This window comes from Ictalurus punctatus, chromosome 11, assembly GCF_001660625.3.
Source record: "Ictalurus punctatus breed USDA103 chromosome 11, Coco_2.0, whole genome shotgun sequence".
Classification (NCBI taxonomy): domain Eukaryota; kingdom Metazoa; phylum Chordata; class Actinopteri; order Siluriformes; family Ictaluridae; genus Ictalurus; species Ictalurus punctatus.
The window spans coordinates 528,513-554,267 of record NC_030426.2 but is presented as its reverse complement, the minus strand read 5'-3'; the positions used below and the strand labels follow the sequence as shown (position 1 = coordinate 554,267).

At 37.1% G+C, this 25,755-nt stretch overlaps 1 protein-coding gene across 2 annotated transcripts; it reads right to left on the bottom strand.

The window, feature by feature from the left end:
• Positions 1-21,690, bottom strand: tmem74b (transmembrane protein 74B). 2 transcript variants are annotated; one of them, XM_053683595.1, is made up of 4 exons: positions 21,353-21,690; positions 12,175-12,310; positions 11,296-11,384; positions 9,969-11,150 (listed from the first exon to the last, which is right to left on the bottom strand). In XM_053683595.1, the coding sequence occupies exons 1-4, from the start codon at positions 21,384-21,386 to the stop codon at positions 10,984-10,986; spliced, it is 426 nt and encodes a 141-aa protein (XP_053539570.1). In that variant the 5' UTR covers positions 21,387-21,690; the 3' UTR covers positions 9,969-10,983. The 2 variants fall into 2 exon arrangements, with proteins under 2 accessions (XP_047014650.2, XP_053539570.1); XM_047158694.2 differs by lacking the exons at positions 9,969-11,150; positions 11,296-11,384; positions 12,175-12,310 and adding an exon at positions 1-3,255 and having other exon boundaries at positions 21,353-21,689.
• Between the last annotated feature and the right edge of the window lie 4,065 nt (positions 21,691-25,755).

The window sequence follows — 25,755 nt, the reverse complement described above, 5'->3', positions numbered from 1 at the left end:
TTTATCAGTGCCTGCCAAATAATTTGTAAATGCAATAGTCTGATTGTTATCATAATATAATTTTTAGTGTTTTCAAAATTCATGTTAATTTTTGCAATTAATTAGAAATATTTAACACATTAAAAAAAATTTACACAATTAAAGCAGCTCAGGTTTTTAAAAAAAAATTTTTTTATACTTCCTGTGTCATTTGACCCATGACTTGGGACGACGTGCACCACCAAACCATCCTAGCTAAAGAATAGATAAGGACAAGGAAGGAATTTTAGGTGGAAAGTTTCACTTTAAAAAGATGCCCAGACGGATCATTGCAGATAACAAAAATAATCTTCACAGTTTACAAAGCCTAATTTAGTTACCACAGAAGTAATGCGTCTGACACATCACCTCAAAGAAAAACACCCTACTGAAACCATCTCTAACTTTGTTTAGCTACCACAGAGTGACCATACATCCTCTTTTTCAGACCTTAAAAAAGCGTCTGGCCAGGATTCCTAAATTTGAGTAAATGTACAGGATTTGGCTTTAGTTTCTAGTTTTTGTTATGTGCTTATGGTCTAATACTGCATCATGTTTGTGCAGATTTGCATTGCTTTAACTCCTCTCTGTAATTGCTGCCTTCTCGCACACCAATTGGTCGATTACAAAAGGCTTGCAACAACCATTGGATAAATTCCTGCCACTCAACCATTAGCCTACTCTCCGTGAATGCGTGAAGGGGAAGCGCTGCTGTGTACAGAATCAAATAGTGGCTTGACTATAGCAGCAAATGACAGCTGTCCTGAGTCGAAACAATGCCCATGACCATATAAGGTCATTTTTGATTTCATGTTATCACATTGCTTCGTTTTACATGTACATTCAAATGTGTAAATGATGGCAGAAGGTACAATCGTGGCATGTAATATTTTATTTTATTCCATGGACATTCAAAAGAATGTACGGAAAAAAATATAAAACATGGGTAGAGTGAAACCAGTTTTATTTATATATACACATTTATGTGAATGCAATGCTAATAGTGTGTCTCTTTCAGTGTATTAAATTTTGTAGCCCCTAAGGGGGAAAAAAAAAAAAAGTGTCCCCTCTTTTTGGAATATGGTCACCCTAAGCTATCAAGCCACATTAGATACCAACGTTAGTTCAGTCTATTTTTATCTAACATCAACTAACTAGCTTTGCAGGCTAACTTAATTCAGTACATGAGTATCTATGCAAGTTAGCTAGGTTAGCAGTTTTAGTTGTATTTATAACATTAGTTATATCTTTTGCTATGCTCTTTCTGCTATCACTAGTGCAATATTGCTATCGCATACACAAGAATTACTCCTTCACTTATCCTTTGATGAAGTTTACCTTATTGATGGTTTGCAACTTGCTTAGTCGATAATTGTAACTACCATCCCAAGGTGACAGTACCGAGAAATATCCAATCAGCTGTTTGATTAGCTTGGTGATGAACATCTGTCACACACCAATTACACAAATGTTTGTCCAAACACCGATTGCTCATTCCTTTTGCCAGCTTACCTTTCCGTTTGAGTTCAAGCCACCTCTCTGTTTTTAAATATTTATTTTGCCACTGCATAGAACCCTCACGTTGTTTTAACATCCATTCTGATATGTTGCCTAAATGCCATTTTACTTTCATTCTGCTTAAGGCGTTTGGCAAAAACACAGGCATTGCTAGCCTTTCTATGGTAGGGAAAACCCTGCTTGTATAATAAGTGTGGATATTGTGACTTTTGTGATAATAGTTTTATAGAATATACTATGTTTTCAAGTCATTTATGTATTTCCTACATATAAAATCTGTGTATAAGACACTATATAATGCAAAAGCGCCAACTGGTTACATTCATATGCACTGCTGTATATATTAAAAGGCTTCACTACAACAATTTAAACCCCACAAATAATAAATAAGCATGTCTATCCTAATTCACACATAATCCATAGAATATAATGGTTTCAGGAAATGTTGTAAGCAAGGAGTATCAGACTGCTGTCTTTTAGGACCACAGCAATGCAGAGTTTAGTCTTGTATCAAATTTAACAAACCTATTTCAAATTATTTACTAATTATCTTTAAGACTTTCGTATGCTGAATTTTGTGTCTTAGAAGAAGGGAAAAACTAATCTCCTGGTATACGCCACCTGCTGCCAACATGGTCTGGCATGTTTTACACTAACTCAGACAATATTCAATCTTCACCAAACTTCACATATTTGATAGTAATCCTGCCCTGAAGACATCTACATACCAATATTCATTCATCACTATCCTGGAACTCCTGAGCTGTTTCATTTATTCAGTGTTCTTGTATTCTCTTCCAGGGTAATGTTATATTGTTCCAGCTAAGATTCAAAAGTACCTTAAACCCATCACTATGTAGAATGCAGAAGCCAATATTTGGTACCTTTTATATCATAAAGTGTCTCTTCATGTATATGTTCATAGTGTACTTACAGTCTATAGGAAGTAAGGAGGCATTTGGGCTATTTGAGAGGCAGGCACTGTAAGCTTGTGCTACTGAGATTGTCTTAGATGTTGTATTCCTTCAGCACTCAGTGCATCATGAGTGTCTGTGCTTGAATCACACTCCACGATAGGTTCTCTTCCATTTCCAGATGCTAACTGTCCCATTGTCATGTTTATGGAGCCATACGACTTCATAGGTCTCCTTAAGATGGTGAAACTTCTGCGGTGATAAAGCTCACCTTTGCATATAGAAACCATTAACAGAATGGACAAGAGCATCCCACCCAGAGTAAGTAAGCCAAGTCCAGCAATGATGCACTTATCAAGGTGAGCACCGAGCTGTGCGTAGTACATCTCCAACTTTTCCATCTGGCGTGCTGTAACCTGGTCTGGACTGATTCGAGCCTCCCTTGGTATGGAGTAGGCAATGATGACTAAAGCAATTCCACTGACAAGGAATACCAAAGCCAGCATGAAGCTGTAATCCACAGAACATTCTTCATACACTGGTCCTTGTTCTTCGTCTGAGTGAACATCTCCTTGAAGAATCTGAGGATTAATTCCAACTCCACTGTGAGAGGGAAAATGCCGACTCTGTTCTGTTCTGGAATTAACAACACATATATGGGCTTCCTCTTCCTCATCACAGAAGGAAGTGTTTTCGATGCCATGTCTCGAGGGCCTGAGCTCATGGAGCTCCACACAATTCACACACTCCATCCACACTCAGTTTGTATGCTCATGGTGATTAAACAAAGGGCTTTTTGTTGTGGCTGGAAACAAGAAGTGAAATTATTTATGCAGCACAATTAAAAACAACACAAGCAGATTGCTATACAGTTTATGATGATTGCACAGCATACTGGTATTGAAAAATCAAATTACTAAAAAATCCAGGGGTGGACACATGATTAGCCTGGGTGCCCGAAATGAACAGTTTTTGTGGCCAGGCTATTACGTTTATTTTTTGTTTTTTTTTGTAGTTGTTCAGTGGACAAGTAAGTTGAAGAACCAAAAAAGGAAAAAAATAAAACTAAAAAACCTAGTACATGGTTCTGAATCTGGCTGACTGCAGCACAAGTTTTTACTAGGTGGATTAATTAGTGTGCATGGATGACAGCTGGGTGATTTGTCTGCCCCTGAAATGGTACAACAGAACACTTTTACCTGGTATTGAAAAAGTATCAAATTACTGAAAATAATACAATGCAACACTTTTTGCACCAATATTAACCTGCCACTTATGTCACTGGAAACCTATGTAGAGCACTATGAAAACCTCATTGTGCATCACTAGGGAAGCAACTTGTGTAATTGTTATGAAATGAAAGTACTGTCATTGTGATGACAGAAAGCCAACAACTTTAGATTCAACAACCATATTTCCCATATGAATATCAGTGGAATGTACTCAGTCACACAGTCTGAGATGCATCATCAATGCAAATCAACCTGCCATTTTGTTGGTGTGCAACTGATGTGAGGAAACACCTGGAATTTGGCGAAGCACCTGAAAGACGGTCCAATATTATGTTTGTTTGAGGCAGCTGGCATTGTGGCCGTGAAACCAGCTAACGTTATGCTCCATGTAATGTTTGTGATAGCCAGTTATTTTTAATGATGCTAATGCATTGCAGTGTTATAAACTACCTCCTAATGGGCCACCATGCATCGCCATTCAGCCCGTGTCCTGTCAGCTAAATGTAGCCTCATGTCACTAATAATTATTCAAATGTTCATGCTTTTAATAAATCTTTTTGGCCTGCCAACATATCAGTGAATTTAAAATTTATTTAAATTCGCTGAAAAAACATCAAAGAGGTGCAAATATGATGCGAAATATATTTCTTTGGGCTTTACATACGCTGACAGTGAAGAAAATCCCCAGCCACAGTGTGTGTATGTGAAAACGTACACTTTCATAACTGCATGAAACCAGCATTTCTGCACAGATATTTAGAAACAAAGAATACTGCTTACTTTTTGCTAAATAAACCTTGAGAGCTTTTTGAAAGACATTTAAGACAACTCAGGAGTAATAAGGCTTTTATAACAGTGTAGGAAACCCTAAATAGGAAGGATCTGGAAGCATCCTACATGGGGAGTTGCAGAGTGGCTCAGACGGGCAACCCCCACACATGATATAGCTGCTTTAATGCTTAGGGAAAAGGCCAAAAAAAACAAACAAAAAAACAAAAAAAAAAACAAAAAAAAAACCCCAACACAGGGGATGCCATCGTCAGACAACACAGTTTTTTTTTTTTTTTTTTTGGGGGGGGGGGGGGGGCTTTTAAAGGCCTGGAAACAGGATTGAGAAATCCCCAAATCCTTGTGACATTGGTTAAATAATAGTTCTAAGCAGCAGACAATTTTACTGCTAACTAGTCTGTTGTGCAGTCTAGGAAATCACAGAGCATCTGAAAAGTACTTCAGAAAGACTTTTTGTGCAAATATTGCATTTTGGACATGTTGAAGGAAAGATGTTTTTAAAAATAAGCAATATACAGGCTTGCTATGAGCTGGACTACCTGAGAAGTACACTCTGACCAGAAAAAATTACAAGAGCACAACTTTGTATGATTATTTAAATTGAAGCCACAAAAAAGTGGAAAAAGATGAATTTGTTTAAAAAATTAACGTTATTTTCTATGGATTACATTTTAAAAACCAATGGTCATTTCACTACAATATTTGAGAGTTTTCAGATTTTTACTAAATGCTTTAGCAAATTCTGAGATCATGGTGCAACCACCTCTGGTTGAAATTATATGGAATGACCCTTACAGTATTACATGTACAGTATTGTGTGAGGGTTATAACTTAGGCCATGCATGTTGCATGGCCATGCATATATATATATATATATATATATATATATATATATATATATATATATATATATATATATATACACACACACATATACATACATACATACATTATACACATACACACACAAATAAAATAGTATTTTATAGTTGAAAAAAAAAAAAAACAATTAAAAAAAAAAGCACTGAATTAAACTGCAGTCCTAAATTAATAATATGTTTTGCTGTGTGTCTGTGTGTATTGGGTTCTTGCAGTCTTATATAATTGGACAAACAGTTGTGTAAAGTTTTAGTCTTAAGTTTATATTTGTAACCCTCAGTTTGCGGGTTTATTTTAAATAAATGAAAAAATGGTACTGGAAGTACCCCCATCCGATTAATCGAAAAAATAATCGGCCAACTAATCGATTATGAAAATAATCGTTAGCTGCAGCCCTACTGCGTACGTTACTAAATTTCACATCCTACCCTCCTCCCCAGCACCATTTACAGTGCTGTGAAAAGGTATTTGCCCCATCTGATTTCTTCCGTTTTTGTTTATATTAGGGATATAACAATACATTCGGCTTACCATTCGATACGCTGCACAATACTGGGTTCACAATACGATACGAATCATGATATTTTGAACAAAATTTTAAAAAAAAACAAATTTAAATAACAGATTTATTTCCAAAAAATTACCAATTTTCAATAACTTTGCACATACAACTTTCAACTTTTCAATATTTAAAAATTTTATTCAACCTTCTGTATGTAAATTAGCATTTGACTAGGTGTGTCACTGAACAACAAAACTGAATCTTAACATGAAATTATAACTAAGATGGCTGAAACCTAAGAGAGAACTTCTTACAGTAGTAAAAGTGCAAAAATAAAAAAATTAAACATTTAAATAAATAGTGTTCTGTTCAAGTAAGCTCAACTCAAGACAAACAGCTTTTGGGTTTCTTAAAGTTATCGAGCTTTTATTGTGTACTAAAAGTTGTTGTTCATAGGAGGGGAAAATGCAAGAAATTGGCTGAAAAATGCAGGAAAAAGTGGCTTGTAAACCTGCGTCTGTGGTCAGGAGGAGCTGAGTCGGATAATGCTAGTGTGTGCAGTGACCACTACACAGTAACCAAGTAAGTTAATACAACTTACATATCCTATGTTTATGTAATCTTAGCTGTTTCCGTACTTTATAAAGTTAAAGTAACTGTTTTGCGATTATCCATGCCTTTCGTGGCAATTCGGCGGACCTTTGAGAGTGATTAACTTAATAACAAAGTATAACTGTAATGCTTCGAGAGGTGCAGCAACATTGAATGTTTGTTGCTAGGTTAATTCTCAGGACAAAAAAAAAAAAAGAAAATCCACTCTCCCTTGGTACAGAGGTCGTTGACCCGACAACTAACAAAAAAGTTGTATGCCTCCGTACTTTTGTATGCTTTCATTTGTTTTCTGGAGTAGAAGGATGTCTGGAGGACAAGGTAGTTGCTGATATCTACCACTTCAATGGCAGGCAAGTATTTCAATTCAGTAGAAAAATCACTCCTCTTCATAACAGGGATGTCACAATACCAAAAATCTAGTAGTCAAGACCGATACCACCAAAAGTACATGATTCTCGATACCAAAGTCGATATCATGGTGTGGTTAAAAAAAATAAAACATTTTAATAAAATAAAAAACTCCTGGAGGACATACTCCTCTGGCTAATACTGGCAAAAAGAGAGAGGGGGGGGATATTTTAGTTATCAAATACTGTCTGACAATGACTAATAAAACAGTGCTAAGTGTTAATAAGTGCTAAGGTGCACTCCTAAAATGCAGGCACGCACACATACACACACACCTTATACTCTGAATGCAAGTATTAGTTTAAATTCACTGATATGGTGGCAGGCCAGAAAGATTTATTAAAAGCATGAACATTTGAATAATTATTAGTGACATTAGGCTACATTTAGCTGATAGGACACAGGCTGAATGGCGATGCATGGTGGTCCAATAAGAGGTAGTTTATAACACTGCAATGAATTAGCGTCATTAACAAATAACAGGCTATTGCTAACATTACATGGAGCATAACGTTAGCTGGTTTCACAGCCACAATTCCAGCTGCCTCAAACAAATATAATATAGGACAGTCTTTCAGGTGCTTCGCCAAATTCCAGGCATTTCCTCGCTTTGTTTGAAATGAACGATAGCATCGGTTGCACACCGGAAACCGATACTAGCTTTCCTCGCAGCGAGCTTTCCTCTCTCTGCCCATCAACGAGTTGTGTGAAAATCTCATGTTTTAGGTCATATTTATGCAGATAAATAGAAAGTTATATCAAACTTTCAAGCACCACTGTATGTTGTGTGCACATAAGTAGAAAGTGGTTGTCTGAAGTACAGTTGGTTTAGTGTGATTAGTATTTCCTTCCTTCAGCTGCTACACACTGATCAGCTCTCGCAGTACTCTAGTTGTCTGGGACAACCAACTGAGTAAACACACTCGGTCGTAAGTAAAGCGCTAAGGTCCCTACATTTCATGCGGCAGCATTATTTCCTAATATATTTTCACAAATTGATACTTATTTTAATATTTGATTTTTTTAAAAATTGACATTTATATTAAATGAGATATTTTTTACAAATTACATCTTGCATTGACTGGCATGGGCCACCAACAACTGTGTGTAATTTATTTTCCCAAGCAGGCTGAACGCATCTTACAGCAGTGGAAGGAAAAAAAAAAAAAGGACTCTGTGCTTCAGTGTGCCAGCTCGCATATTATGAAGGACGTCATCGTCGAGGCGGCTGGGGTAGTGAGATGAGAGAATGCAGCGAAGAGGAAGAGGACACCGCTGCAGGGGCAGCATGAATGCAGGTGGAATAAATGTGTGTTACAACTGCAATCAACATGGATATTTTGCAAGAGAATACCCACAGATGGAAAAAGAGGAGGCAGAATTCCAGCAGCCCCGGTTCACAGAGAAACAGCAGTTCATGATTACAAATCCTGGGGGAAGAGATCAGCCAACAGCATAGGATGAGGCAAAGGAAAAGGTAGATTGTGGTCACTTTCTAAAAGTTACTTGCAATCTTGATCAAAATCAAATGCTTTCTTTGCATGTATGTGGAAAATACACCTCATTAATTAATACCCATAGGCCTGTAACTATAACTAATTTTATCGGATGATTTATTGAAATTATTTATGGGACAATATATGATAGTCATTTTAAGACCATTTTAAGCCACCTATATAATAATGGCATAGTTTTTGGCTTCTGACAAAAATATCCTTTAAACATAGTCAATATTGTCATGTCTCATTTATTAGTCAATGTTACTCTGACTAAAATGGCAGTGAATATTAGTCAACAGCATTTTAGTTGATGAAAAAATGTCAAACTTAAAACAAATACTCATACATCTGTATATTAAACAAAAGTGAAAACTCTTTGTTTTGAAAACCTGATCTCCTGAAATAATATTACAATGAGTACACTATTGTAATATAATATTGTTTATGCTTTATTTATTCATTGTGCATTTTAATGCATTGTTACGGAAAGAACATTCACAACGTGACTTACTATTCTACCTAGTGCCTTACACGTTCAAGTTAATTTGTGCAGTCATGTAATTCTGTGCAGAAGAATGTTATACTATTACATTTATGTTGCGTATATGTCTGATTACTTTCATGTGTATAGGATGTGTTTGGTTGAGTTAATTAACCAGCTAGTGCTTCAGTTTACCAGTGTTCATTCATTGTTCAGCTTCAGCTCACAAAGCTTAAGCGGCTCAATCCCTGTCATTAATGACTATGACTAGATTATTTGAAACACTAGAACTATTCTTTCTAGATTTTTCTTAAACATTGTTAGTACATTGTTCAGTGTGCATTTTAATGAAAAACCGGTGCTTGCAGGACACAAGTGGAGACAAGACATGAATCAAAACAAACAAAAATGCATGCTACGTGCTGAAGGCTCCTGCACAAAAGGTTAAACAATAAAGACAATTTTGCACAACCTCTCATATTTAATAAGGGTGCCAATATTAGTGGAGGGCACTGTACATCTCAGATTTGCAACTTTATTTCTCACAATTACAACTATACATTTTATAATTCTGACTTTCATTCTCACAACTGCGACTTTATTTCTTGCAAATTTGAGTTCATATAGCACAGTTTTGACTTTTTTCCCCTCATAATTTAGACATCCACTTGATGCAGTACCTGAAATGTGAGCACGTGCTACCACATGGTTTTCTTTGTCTTGACTAACGAAAGTGTGTTACTGTATATAGCCTATTTATAGTGAATGATTAATGCTTTGTTGGTGCATTCTTTGTAACTACCTAAATGTCAAGGTGATATCTAAATTGCAAGAAATAAAGTCAGAATTGCGAAATTTAAACTCACAATTCTGAGATACAAAGTTGCAATTACCTTTTTTTTTCTTCGCTGTGGTGGAAACGGGCTTCCGTAGATCAGAGAGACAACATGTAGCTTGAACAAAAATAACTCTGTTTTGTCCAAAGTTAAATCTGTGACTCTTCAAGCACCTCAGTGAGGGGTAGTCTTTCAACTGACTACAGAAGATTTGCATACATTAAAGAGCATTTTACTGTCATTAATCCAGTCAAAAATCTTTATGATCTAGCAAGGAAAATTCACAAAATAACTGCTGTGTATAGACTTAACTTGCCTGCCTAGTTCTGCTATAGTCTTTCCACAATTCAGCTTGCTGTGGCAAAACTGATTAAATTAAATTAAGCTAGGAGAAAATGATTTGACTCTTGAACAGGATTCAGTACACATCAAAGCACTTGATGACCAATGAAAGGAACAGTGTTTTATGTATGCACTGACAATCCTGTATCTTGTCATATAATCACCTGTTTTCCACCTGAGATCCTACAGGATTTCTTTGAGGGAACAGTCCCAGCTGAATTGTCTGTCTGTAGGAATTGATATCAAAAGGATACTTCACTCAATATCCTTAACAGAGAAATCAAGGCTTTTCCTTATGAGGACTTTGATGGAGTGAACAAGCCAAAGACAATTGACAAAGCCAGCTTTAACAAGGGAAGCATAGATGGCGATGGGCATGGAAAGTGGGCATTGTTATGTCTCTTGCCACTTATCATTGGAGACGGTGCCTGAGAATGAGGCTCCTTGCTGATTTTAATGGTTTAAAAGACATTGTTGAATTGGTTATATGACTGAAGCGCCTCTGTTTTTTAGACATAAAAGTAATGAATCACCTGTCGTTGTTGCTCAAGACTTTACACTAACTTTACACTTAAATCCAAACATCACTACATCGAGCATTATTCCCACTGAATGTGTTGCTCGGACCGTTAATAGATCTTTGGACCATGAGATTTGAGGCCAAGCACAGCTTATTTATTTATTTATTTGTTTGTTTGTTTGTTTGTTTTTATTGTGAACATTGTTCTTGAAACTGTGCACATTCTTGTTACCTTGCCCACACTAGACGCAACCGGGCCTGATTACTGCCAGCCCTGTTCAATCCAATAATCACTTAAATAGAACTTGTTCAAGAGCATGAAATTGGTTAAAAGGTCTTACCCACTAACACAAAAGTTGCAAAAAGTTGAAAGAAATTCCAGAAATGATGAAGGCGACTGAAATACATCAGTCTTGAAATACATACGTTAGTTTCAAAGGCTCAGGCACCCCAAAGAACCACACTGACAGCCATTACCTCCAAATGGAAAAACTCGGCACAGTAGTGAACCTTCCAAAATTCGTCCAAGAGCACAGCAACAATTCATCCAGGAAGTCTTAACAGAGCCAAGGACAGCATCGAAGGACCTACAATGCCTCTCTGGCGTCAATAAAGGTCACTTTTAATAACTCCACTACCAGAAAGACAATGGGCAAAAATTGGAAAAATTGGCATCCATGGAAGATGAAAACTACTGCTAACCCAGAACATCATTAAGGCTTATGTGAATTTTGCCAAAACACACCTTGATGATCCTCAATCCTTTTGGGAGAATGTCCTGTGGACTCACGAGTCGAAAGTGGAACTGTTTGGAAGACAGTGGTCCCGTTACAGCTGGTGTAAACCAAACAAAGAATTCCACAAAAAGAACATCATACCTATGGTCAAGCATAGGGGTGTAACAATATATCGTGGTACAACATATCGCAATGCAAAAATGTTCTGATATGTACGATATGATATGCGATTTTTTTAACGATATGGCGTCCATTTTAACCTATAGCTTTTTTGCAGTCACGTGATTCTGATGACGTGTGAAATTCAGATGAAGAGGAGGAAGTGAAAAGCAGAATAGATGAGATGGAGGAAAATCCATACTGTACTGGTTTAGATGCTAATACAAGAGAAAGTTATAAACGGAAAATAACATATGTTTGACGTGATCCTTATTATGAAAAGGAGCGATTTTTCTACTGAAGTGAAATACTTGCCTGCCATCGTGGCGGCAGATATAAGCAACTACCTTGTCCTCCAGACATCCGCCTATTCCAGAAAACAAATGAAACCATACAAAAGTATGGAAGCATACAACTTTTTTTGTTTGTGGTTGGGTCAGGGACATCAGTACCAAGGTGCTCCACAATGCTTATCGTTTGGTTTACGCTCAGATGAGTGGCATTTATTTTTTTGCCCTGTGTATTAACCTAGCAACAAACATTCAATGCTGCTGCACCTCTAGATGTTAGCGTTACGGTTGTTTACGTTATTAAGTTAACCACTCTCAGAGGTCCGCCGAATTGCCACTAAAAGCATGGACCATCGCAAAACAATTACTTTAACTTTACAAAGTATGGAAGCAGCTAATGTTACATAAACATAGCATATGTAAGTTGTATTAACTTACCTTTTGACAAAGTGGTCACTGCACACACGAGCATTATCTGACTCTGCTCCTCCCGACCGCAGACGCAGGTTTACAAGCCACTTTTTCCTGCGTTTTCCAGTCAATTTCTTGCATTGTCCCCTCCTATGAACAACAACTTTTGGTACATGATAAAAGCTCCTTGTGGTTTCTTGGTTTGATCGATTTGAACAACCATAAACAATGCAAAACATTTAGAGATTGTGATAGTGCTTCCTATGTGGAAAATCACTTCCTGCCCTCCATCTGCATTTTGGAAAAAAAAACCAAAAAAAAACAAAAAAAAAAACCACACAACAACCTGTAATTAACCTTAACAAACCCAAAAGTTGTTTGTGTCGAGTTGAACTGACTTGAACAGAACACTATTTATCTTAATGTTTAGTTTAGTTTTTTTTGTTGTTGTTGTTTTTTTTTTTTTAACAGTTTTACTGCTTTAAGAAGTTCTCTCAGGTTTCAGCTATCTTAATTTTAATTTTATGATAAAATTCAGTTTTACTGTTCAGTGACATAACTAGTCAAATGTTAGTTTACATAGAAAAGGTTAAATTAAATCTTGAAATATGGTAAATTCTTTTAGATGTATGTACAACAAAGGAAGTTATTGAAAATTGTTAATGTTTTGGAAATAAATCTGTTATTTGAATTTGTTTCATTTTTTAAATTTTGTTCAAAATATCGTGATGCGTATTGTATCGTGAGCCCAGTATTGTGATACGTATTGAATCGTGAGCCAAGTGTATTGTTACACCCCTAGTCAAGCATGGTGGTGGCGGTGTGATGGTGTGGGGAAGGCTTTCCTGCTTCAGGGCCATCTCGCTGTAAATTGAAACTCAAGCACAACTGGATTATGTAGCAAGACAATGATCCAAAGCATAGGAGTAAATACACCTCTGAATGGTTCAAAAAAGCTAAATTAATGTTTTGGAGGGGCCTAATCAAAGTCCTGACTTGAAGCAACTGAGCTGCTGTGGCAGGAACTTAAACGGACAGTTGATGCACGAAAACCTTCCAATGTGGCCGAACTAAGTTCTGTAAAGAAAAGTGGGCCAAAATTTCACCACAGTGCTGTGAAAGACTGATCTCCGGTTATGGAAAGAGTTTGGTTGCAGTTATTGCTGCTAAAGATGGCACAACCAGGTTAAGTTATAATGGAGCAATTAGTTTTTCCCATGGGTAATAGGTGTTGATCACCTTAATTTTTTTCTTCAATAAAAAAAATAAAATAAATACTGCTACTAATAATAATGGTACATTTCCTGAAGAAAATGTGAGTGATGCTTGCCGTGGTGAAACAGGGACAGGGCGCCAATACTTTCGAGAGCCGATGGCGAAGGGCGCCAATACTTTTGAGAGCTGGACAGATAGGGCACCAGCACTGTTAGAGCTGGCCATGTAGTGCGCCAATACTTTTTAGAGCCAACCGTCAAGGGCGCCAGTACTTTTGAGAGCTGGCTGTGTGGGGTGCCAATACTTTTGAGCGCCGGCCGGGAAGGGTGCCAATACTTCCGAGAGCCGAACAGATCGTGTGCCAATACATTTCAGAGCCGAATGTGTACGGAGGCAAAACTTTTAGAGCTTTCTTTTTAGAGGGCCAATACTTTTGAAACTCAATGCAAGTCTATGGGAAATTTTCCGAATTTGAGCTTCCGTACCGGGAATGCCGACATTCCGATCGCTTATAAAAGTCATAGCACACCTCTCCTCAATAATCCGATTGATTTGACACCTCACCCGTCGATCTCCGACAAACGGTGCGGGACTAGTTACGTGCCGAAAAAAAAAGTGGAATAATAATAATAATAATAATAATAATAATAATAATAATAAAGTATGCAAGAGAACAATAGTAGTGCTTTTCAAGAACCACTAATAATAATAATAATAATAATAATGATGCAAGAGAACAATTGTAGTGCTTTTTCAAGCACCACTAATTATAACTAGACCAGTACATTTCCTAAAGAAAATGTGAGTGGTGCTTGCGTGGCAAAATTCGGATCGGGCGCCAATACTTTTGAGAGCCGACAGCGTAGGGCACCAATACTGCTAGAGGGTTTTAGCATGATGCTCGCATGTTTTAGCATAATGCTAGCATCTTTTAACATGTGTCAGCATCATGCTAGCATGTTTTATTGAAGTATCAGGAAATCCTAGGAGAAAACATCATGCCGTCTGTGAGGAAGCTGAAGCTCGGGCGTCAATGGACCTTCCAAAAGGACAACGATCCCAATCATACCTCAAATTCCACCAAGGGTTGGTTGAAGAAAAAGTCCTGCAAGATACTACAGGGCCAGTCACCTGATTTGAACCCCATAGAAAATCTCTGGTGGGATTTGAAGAAGGCGGTTGCAGCACGCAAACCCAATAATATTACTGAACTGGAGGCCATTGCTCATGAGGAACGGGCTAAATATTCCTCAGGAACACAGCCAGAAGCTATGCATCTCGTTTGCAGCAGGTCATAACAGCAAAAGGATGCCCTACTAAGTACTAAAGATGCTCGCCATGAAGGGGGTGAATAATTTTGAAACTGGAGAAATCATAAGTTGCATTTTCAGTTGAATTTGGGGAAACCACTTGAAGCATTTATTGTGTCGAACTATTTTGTTTTTTGTTGAACTAATTGCTTTTGTTTGATTTTTTTCATTTCAAACATCAGAGTCTCTAAATTTTTACAATAAACCTGATTTGCAAGGGGGGCTGAATAATTTTGATTGCAACTGTATGCATGATGAATAGAATAGGCTTATGACCCAAGGTCAAGGTTTAGTAGTTCTCACAGTCCTAGTATTTTTATGATTTTACCATTTACATATTTCCTCCAAACATACTGGATCAGCAAGGCCATTTTTTTTTTTTTTTTTTTTGCTATACACGAAGAAATTTGAGTTTGAGATAAAAGGGTGAATCTGAGATGACTGATCAGAATTTCAGCTTTCATTTCTTGATATTTACATCTCAATGTACTAAACAACTTAGAACATGGAACCTTTGGTGGCAGACTACCAAAAATTTAGGTAAGCAAATGTATTGGCGTGAGATGCATGAGAGTTGCAGCACAGATCAGCAGGAGTCAGATTCATTTATCACATGATGAGAGTGAGGCAAGCTGACTGACAAGAAGCGTTGATGAAGCAGTCTTATACGTTTGGTTAATAAGAGTCCCATGTTTAATATAAGCGAATGTGTCTTTGTACTGCTTTGTTGTTGGTGTTTTCATTAAAAATAATAAGAAACACCCCTGCGGAGGTTCTTTGTGATATCACTGTCTGATGTTTTTGGGTTTTTATTCATAGCTCTCACAATGTTTCTTGCATCAACTGCTGTTGTTTTCCTTAGCCAACCAGTTCAGTGTCTGGTTGTTAGAGACTACCGGTGTACTTTCTTTTTCAGGACATCCCAAATTGTTGAATTCGCCATGCTCAATTTCCCTATTTTCTCAGCTTCAATACGGCTTGCTTTTCTCCCATAGACAGCTTTCTAGTCTCCATATTGGTTTATCCTTTTACAGTCTTCACAAGTGAAACCCTGGGCTCAAACCAAGAGTAGACATTAAGAACTATAAATTGTTCACTCACTCACTCTAACAGGGCACACCTGGACAACAAGAAACAATTGTCAATCAAGTTATTTAACACAATATCAAATATCAGGAAATGAAAGCTGAGATTCTGATCTATGATCCCATTCATGTTCTGATCTCAAACCCAATGTCTTTGTCACTTAATTTTTTTTCACATGACTGTATGTGTGTGTGTAATTTTAAATTTATATATATATATATATATATATATATATATATATATATATATATATATATATATATATATATATATATATATATATATATATACACACACACACACACACACACACACACACACATACATACACACACACATGAAATAACCGATTATTTTTCCGATTAACCAGATGGGGGGAGGCAAAGTTTCAGTACCATTTATTTGTTTAGTTAAAATAAAATCCACAAACTGAGTGTTACAAATAGAAACTTAAGACTAAAGTTTTACAACTGTTTGTCCAATTATATAAGATTGCAAAGAACCCAGTACACAGATACACACCAGAATTGATATTATTAATTTAATACTTAATTTAGGAGATATATATAGATTAGGGATGTCACGATACCAAAAATCTAGTAGTCGGTACCGATACCACCAAAAGTACACAATACTCGATACCACGGTGTGGTATAAAAATCAAATTAAAAATGTAATAAAAAAAATTTCCTGGAGGATATCCTCCTCTGGCTGTTACTGGCAAAGAGAGATTGAGAGGGGGGGGGGGGGGGGGGGTATTTTAGTTATCAAACACTGTCTAACAATGAGTGGAGGTGCACTCCTAAACGCACACACACACACACACACACACACACACACCTTATACTCTGGAGGATATTTTAGTTATCAAACACTGTCTGACAATGAGTCTCCGGAGGTGCACTACTAAATGCACACATGCACGCATGTGCACGCACACACACACACACACACACACACACACACACACACACACACACACACACACCTTATACTCTGAATGCAAGCATTAGTTTAAATTCACTGATATGGTGGCAGGCCAAAAAGATTTATTAAAAGCATGAACATTTGAATAATTATAAGTGACATTAGGCTACATTTTGCCGACAGAACATGGGCTGAATGGCGATGCATGGTGGTCAATTAGGAGGTAGTTTATAACATTGTAATGCGTTAGCGTTGTTAACAAATATCTGGCTATCGCAAACATTACATGGAGCATAACGTTAGCCTGGTTTCACGGCCACAATGCCAGCTGCCAATGCCAACAAACATAATATAGGACCATCTTTCAGGTGCTTCGCCAAATTCCAGGCGTTTCCTCGCTTTGTTTGAAATGAACGATCGCATCGGTTGCACACCGGAAAACGATATTAGCTTTCCTCTCAACGAGTCGGGGCGGAGCTAAATTTGCAAAGATAAATTAAATTTGCAAAGATTTCAAACAAACTTCTTTCACATGGTCATTATGGGGTATTGTTTGTAGAATTTTGAGAAAAAAAATAATTTAATCCATATTGGAATAAGGCTGTAACATAATAAAATGTGGAAAAAGTTAAGCGCTGTGAATACTTTCCGGATGCACTGTATGCATTCCTTTTTATGGATGCACAAAAAGCACTGAATTAAACTACAGTCCTAAAGTAGTAATAAAAACTACCCTTCACTGCACCTTATGGTTTCTGTTACTCACTGCCTTTAGGCATATTGTTTTACTTTTGATCATAGTGTTTTAATTAGACATTACAGATCTTACTTGCGCTCCCACTGCAATTGAGGAGCAACACAGCCTCATTACTAACAGATCACTTTAGTTATAATAAATGACAGAAGTTACACTGCAAGCATGCAAATACACCATATAATGACAATAAACTGGAATTAAACTAAACTTTTTAAGCAACTTGCAACAGTTTCCCCTGCCCCTTGCACACAGTGGAGCATTTGGGATACAAACATAGGTTTGTGCTCGTGCACCACTGTCGTGCTTCAACACTACACAAACTCCACTTTATAAAGTTTGATCTTCAGGGTGTTTAATATAAAATGCTCTCCTGCCTTAAAGGACTTTGGTCACACACTTTCTTCCTCAGTCACTTGATGACTATGCCTCCGTCTGATAGTGACTGAGGTCATGTTGGGAATAAAAGGTAATGTTGACAAACAGTAAACTGAAGAAAGTCATGTCGGTGACTCTGGGTGTCTGCTAAAGCTATCAGTGTCGCATTACGTGCGTATGCAGTCATGTGCCACGGACTAGGAAGCGGAAGGATACTTCCAGTTAATAAAAAACTAATGTGTTCCATTTGAGACGATACTACCCTTCTAAAATTCATACACTAGACCATTGGTACTCAACCTTTTGTGAGCTCTGGACCCCTAGCATATTTCGAACAATCCACAAGGACCCCCTCACTCCACAACAAATATATCACTATATATTAAACAGTTGCTTTTATGACCAAGTCATTCTCTTCAAATGCTATTGAGCTTTAAACTATGGTATATTTTGTGCACATGTCCATATGGTATAAAAACATCACAATGTTTAGATATGATTTGACAGTTTATTTAATTAAATATCAAAAATCTAAAACGTGTTATAGCTGACACCTAAATGAACACTTTACAGTTGGTTATATGACTGTAAGTCATTCCCTTCAAATGCTATTGAAGTTAGAAATGTGTATACCAATGTTGGATCTAACTTTAGAGATGGTCCCTTAATTTGCGCATATCTGCCAATATCGAATGTCCAACGTCAAACAAACTTTATGCCAGTACGCTAGGTTCATCTTCTCTTGTGGCTTGTCTGCACAATCCCACCACTACTCACAACCATCAGAGTTTGAGGCCGGCCCAGAGTAACATGTTACAATAGTATCAGCAATATATTGCTCTTCCTGGAGACCCGGATGTGAAGACTTGAATTTTAAGACCCGAATTTTTGCAGCATGAATTTGTGAGGTTGAAAAATAATGTGTTGAAATACTACCTGACGAATAATGAAGATGGTATTTTAACAACTGAATATTTTGGAACTGTATTTTAGGAAGGTGAATGTGTGTGCATTGAAATTTGAATGCTGGAATTTCATTTTCAAACTAAATATACAAGCCCAATGAATTGCAGAGTAAACTAATTCAAGTGTTGTTATTGCGATACGTTTTTTATTCAATTTATGTAATTCAACATGCCATTTTGCCTTGAGGACATTTGGCACTGTTATAATTCCATACAAAGTTGATCGTGAAGGTAGGGCATTCCATGACAGGTGGGAGTTGGAATACTTATTTGTCGACCATAAAGAAAAACCTGTCTGTCTCGTTTGCCAGGAGACTCTGGCAAATTAAAGAATATAACAGAAGACATCATTATGATACAAAACACCGTGACAAATATGGGGACTTGGATAGACAGAAGAAGTAACAGAAGTTGGTAGAGATAAAGAAAGGCCTTGTACAACAGCAAACAATGTTTTCTAAAGCAAATGCACAGAGTGATGTAGCCATAAAACCCACTTTTATCGTGGCTGAAGAAATAGCTCAATCAGGCTGACCATACACAGAGGGTGATTTTCTGAAGAAGTGTATGCTTAAAATTAGCAATGTGCTGTGCCCTGATAAAAGGCAAGCATTTGCGAATGTCAACAAGTAGAAAAATCTGTAAAGGAAATTAAATTGCCTTGGGATATACATACTGGACTGACAATGGATGGGGTACATGCAATGTGCGGTGAAAGGAGCAGATTGATATCGGAGAGCAGGTGCATCTCAAAAAATTTGAATATCGTGGAGAACTTCACATTTCAAGACTTTTTTTTTTTCAATCTTGATGTTTACATCTTACAGCTCATGGAAATCAAAAATCCAGTACGTCAAAATATTAGAATAAATAATTTATAATACTTTTCAGGGTCGATATTTCTGTATGTTAATTTCTGCACTCAATACTTGATCGGGGCTCTTTTTGCACAAATTTCTGCATCAATGTGGCGTGGTATGGAGGCAATCAGCCTGTGGCACAGCTGAGGTGTTCTGGAAGCCCAGGTTGCTTTGATTGCCTTCAGCTTGTCTGTATTGTTGGGTCTGGTGTCTCTCATAGATTCTCTATGGGGTTCAGGTAGGATGAGTCGGCTGGCGAATCAAGCACAGTAATACCATGGTCAGCAAACCAGTTACTAGTAGTTTTGGCACTGGGGGCAGGAGACATGTCCTGCTGGAAAATGAAATCAGCATCTCTATAAAGCACTGGCACCCTGTCCAGGGGGCACCCTGTCCAGGGTGTACCCCGCCTTGTGCCCAATGCTCCCTGGGATAGGCTCCAGGTTCTCCGGGACCCTGAAAAGGAGTAAGCGGTAGAAGATGGATGGATCTCCGTAAAGCTTGTCAGCAGATGGAAGAATGAAGTGCTCCAAAATCTCCTGGTAGACACTGCATTGACTCTCGACTTGAGAAAACAGTGGACCAACACCAGCAGATGACATGGCACCCCTAATCATCAGTGACTGTGGAAACTTCACAGTGGACTTGGATCCAAGAAACTTGGATTCTGCTCCTCTCCACTCTTCCTCCAGACTCTGGGACCTTGATTTCCAAATGAAACGCAACATTTACTTTCATCTTCCCCGTGATTGTGGTTGTGTACTGAACCAGACTGAGAGATTAAAGGCTCAGGAAACCTTTGCAGGTGTTTTGAGTTAATTACCTGAGTCTTCTCAGGTCGACATTTCTGTATTATAAATTCTTTATTCTAATATTTTGAGATACTGGATTTTTAATTTCCATGAGCTGTAAGCCGTAATCATCAAGATTAAAACAAAAACATAAAAAAGCCTTGAAATATTTAACTTTATGTAATGAATCTAGAATATATTAAAGTTCCACTTTTTGAATTAAATTACTGAAAAAAAATTAACTTTTCCACAATATTCGAATTTTTTGAAATGCACCTATATTTTCCCCAAAGGCTAAACCCGAGAAAATAGTACACATTTCCGAATTTAATTTTTTTTTTTTTCAACTGATGTTTTGAAACCTTGTAAACAAAATACAGTTTATTAACACAGAATGTATGATCTTATGCTTAAATGCCACAGGGGTTAAATATTGCAGTTTGAATGGGTTTCAATGGGGACATTTTTGTCCTTAAGGTCCTGAGTGTAACTATTTTGTGTACCTAGTTTAAAATAGATTTATGAAAGCAAATGAGGGTGAAATATTAAAAGTCCAATAAAAACACAACACTTTTGCAAAATTTATGCTGTTTGCATTAACACAGACAAAATGATTTTTAAATAATTAAAAAGAACAAAAATGTCCATAAGGACGCACAAGGGTTAAGATAGCCACTGTACCCTAAACTTACTATTCCATTCATTGTTTATTCATGAAGCATTTATACTGTAAAAAATACCTATAAGGCACTGTGACCTTGTTCTGTGCAATAACCTTCCCTTTGCGCATTTGTGCACAATGACAATTTCATAAACGCTTCAATGCCATAATAACATGTTTTTTTAACGCACGGTAAAGAAAGCATGAACAGGGAGGACATTTATACCAGTGATAGGCTATATGGAGTATTTCACCTACCTTCAGGTCCTGATGAGCGCCAATCACATAGCATTGTTAAAAAATGCTCCGTGTTGCGAGGTAGTCCTCAGAAAAGAAGTGACCGTGCGTGAACCAACATATTAAATGGGCGCTTTTTAGACAGTATACGTTAAAAAGGTGACACATTAGTTCATTAAAAACTACAACTACACACATAGCAATTTCGACGTAAGCTATAATTCTGAGCACGGGTCGGCGGTGCCGTTAAGGACGCGTTACGCCCTTCGGTCTCAACCAAATGCGTGGAAACAAAGAGGGGGTCCGGGATGCTTGGTGTTTGCATTTCTTTCTATAATATCAAATTCCTGAGTACTGTAAAGAAAACAAAACTGTAACATTAGCAGGTACCGTTCAATTAAGTCTAACACGATGCTGTAAGAGTGCAGACAACATAGATTTTCCTTTGTTGTGCACCCCTTCGCTTCTTCTATTATTGATCCGTCGGCTTCTCCAGTGGAGAAACATAAATATAAACAAATGCCTATAAACACTTGTGGTTATAATTTGTTTCTAAGACAAATGTAAATAGTAAGAATATAAAATGTATTTCTCAATCAAAATGATTTAAAAACAAGTACAGATTTTGTTGTTTTGTTTGTTGTTTTTAAACAAAATACATTTTATTTAGAACTTATGAGAGGCAGTTAATTCTGGGTGGCAAAGCTTCATTTGGAATACTGTTAAGAATTTAAAATAGAAAATGTTTTTTCTACACCTTACTTGGTCACTGCTTAATTCCTTATGTAGTATTTCATAGTGCAGTGTTTCTCAACTGGTGGGCAGGGTTGTGAGGATTATTTTAAAAATGTATTCCTTTGAAGTTACAAATTACTTCCTAAAAATTTTAATCAGTAACGTAATCACAATGAAAGTAATGTAATCTGATTATTATTATTGGATAATGCTCACATATGTAAAAGTCAAAAGAAAAGCAATATGATGTAAAATACTTTTATTTGGAGCTTAATTTAGAGCTCAAAAACATATCAATGTTTGGATTTGTTTTAATAAAATAAATAAATAAAAGATCACTGACCCTGATAACATTAATGTTACTGTCTGGGTAACATTACATCACAAAAGCTAGGGTGACCATATTCTGGTTTTCCATATTGTCTATATTGTGTTATTGTCAAAAGATTAGTTTCTTTGATTTTAAATGAAAAAACATTAATCCTCACAGTATTCACATTTTTTTGTTACAAAATATACCTGTAATGTGATTGCTTTGTTTTTTGACATAACTTTAACAGTTTACAATTACCTTTTTTTTTTTTTTGTATCCTGATTAAGTAATGTCATTACCTGTATTCTGTTACTCCACAAGCTTGCTGGTGGGTCACATTCCTTTCATGTCTGGGTCATCTATGAGTTTTTACCTGGGAGGAAAAAAAAGTTGCTAAATGCAACTAAAATACAACAAAACAGAAAACAGTGGGAAAATAAAAAAAATTATTGGTTTACAAAATAAAAATAGATAAATAAATAACATAAAATATAAAAGGGACACTCCCCATAGCTGTTGTTATAGCCAGTAAAAAAAAAATCCAGATCTCCACTGACACCATTCAGATGAGAATACATGATATGCCCAAGGACAAAAAACAGCAGACAGTAACAGGTATTAATACACTACAACCAGACAAATCAACTGATTCAGATCATGCCATACTGATTTTGTTCCTTGAAATCAGCAATGCTCTCATGAAATTCCTGTAGGTTGTCAATAGCAGATATATATTTATCACTACTGAATGATGTGCCCTCCTCCACAAGAGATCTGCATGATGGGAAATGGCTAAGGTTTTTTGCAGAAAGCTGACATTTCCACAATCTCAGTTTTATGGAGAAGAATTTCACGTTTTCAAAATATCTTTGGATGTGGAGTGGCCGTGCATTGGACACAAAGTTAGCAACTCTTCTGTCACTTCGAACTTCTCATTTATACCCCTTATGAAAATTGCGAGCTGAGCATTATCAGTTTTATCTGTGCTTTCATCAAGCGCCACAGAGTATGCAGTGAAAGCTTTAACTTTATCACGTAACTGATCATAAATGTCACTTGTAACTCTCTGATCCGCTCCGCCACCGTGTTAGCCAATAGCGCTATATTGTTGAACAAGCTCTTTATTTCTGGACATAAAATATCTGCAACTTTCATCATGCAGTCCCTCAGAAACGGGCCTTCAGTGAATGGCTTTGCAGCTTTGGCGATTAATTCACTCACCACATAACTTGCTTCAACTGCAGTTTCAGCATCCTTTTTGGCTTTATGAAAAATACTTTGCTGAGATATAAATCCTCTCTGAAGCTGCATGGCTCGTGTTGCCCTCTCATTTCCCTCATACTTCTCGTACTGCTCTCTGCGTTTAGTCCAATAATGACGCTTGATATTATATTCCTTTAAAACTGCAACTTTTTCGTTGCATATCAGGCAGGTTGCATTTCTATTAAACTGCACAAAAAATACCGGGTAGTCCATCTTCATTGAAACAGTCTGTGTTCATCATCCACCTTACGTTTTGATTTTGACAACGACATCTTTGTTCTTCAGCACCTTGCGTACATTTTGCGTGCACCTTGCGTGCATGGAAACTTTGACCTTTGCCATAACAAATGAAATGCATTTAATAAAAACAGAATGTTTTTATTTAAATTATTTCAAAAGGGTAGCTTGAATTGGCATGAAAACGCTATAAAATATCATTAGATTCGGCGGGCCAGATTATATAATTTTTTTTACATCCTGTCATGGGCCAGACTGAGGGGGAAGGCGGGCCTGAAGTGGCCCGCGGGCCGGGAGTTTGAGACCCCTGCTCTAGGCAATGTGTTTGAGAGCAGTAGTCATCCTTGATGGATCCACACTCCACACATATTCCCATGGATAGACTGGAGTTAATAGAACTTTATTTTAACTTGGGCCTCATATATACAGACATCCTCCATATTTTGAGTGTTAAGCACAGGATTGTTCTCAGTCTGATAACCCTAAAACGAATCCTGAAGAAGAATGGACTGTTTCGCCGGAAAATATTTGACAATTTAGCAGAAACTGTTCAATTCATAAGGGAGGAGTTTCAAGGCTCAGGGGCTTTGCATGGTTACAGGTGGATGTACACTAAGTGCAAAGGAAGGGGACTGTCTGTACGGAAAGAGGATGTCCGCCTAATTCTATCCACTCTTGATCCAGAGGCCACGGAAATCCGAAGACGTAGAAGATGGAACAGATGATTCTCAGCCATTTCCACAAAATATTAACATCCAGCTTGGTTCATCTTCATTGACCCCAACTAAAACTGCATGTGAATTGGGTGTTATAGTTGATGACTAATTTCATTTCTTTGTGCATGTAGCCTCTGTTTTGAGGTCTTGTTTTTCTCACTTCATTCGGAAGGTCAGACCCTATCTCACGCAATATGCTACACAACTCCTAGTGCAGGCCCTGGTTGTTTTTAAACTAGATTATTGGAATGCAATTTTAACGGGCCTGCCAGCAGACCACTGCAGATGATTCAAAATGCGACAGCGCATTTGGTCTTTGATACACCAAATTGGACATATGTAACTCCTATATATATATATATATATATATATATATATATATATATATATATATATATATATATATATATATATATATAAGCATCTGCCAAATACCTAACCGTAGCTGTAAATTTTATATGGTTTCACAATTTCTACTTTTGTCACCTATGCAGGATGAATTGTATTCAACCAAGGAGGCCTGGAACAGCCACCTGATACGTCCATCAACGAATGAACGCGTTCCCCATGGTGGGCCTGATGTCATGTATAATATTCCAGAATTATATGACACAGTGGACTATTTGTGCCAAGTGTCAGAGGAAGAACGTATCAGGTGTGAAGGTGACTGCATCCACCACCATGACATTGCTTGTGATGATGATGTATTCACGCTCTGCACCGACATAATGGCACAAAACAATCTCTGTGTTCCTTTGGATACATACACTGCCATTGACCTCTACTTTTCCCTGTGAAAGGAACTGACTACACTATTAAACACCCCCCTCCTATCCTCCCCAGAGGATGGACACACAATACATAGTATAGACATAGTTTAATAACTATAGTTCCTTTTATAAACTTTTACACTGTCATTAGTATGCATTGCTTTGCCTGTTTGTTTTTGTGAGTACACTTAACAGCAGGGCCCCTACCCACTCCCTATTTGTACACAGTTAAATGTCTAGAGTTTCTTTTTCAAAGCTATACACTGTGACATTGGTACTCACTGCATTGCTTGTTTGTTTCAATAGTTCTTATGCCTGTAGTTACTTTTACAAGGTGGTAATACTCCCTGCATTTGCTTGCTTGTACGTAGGTCATGTGTGCATATTTAA

Excerpts from the sequence above, each read along its gene's own strand:
- tmem74b (XM_047158694.2), bottom strand. The coding sequence starts at position 3,202 with ATGGAGTGTGTGAATTGTGTGGAGCTCCATGAGCTCAGGCCCTCGAGA.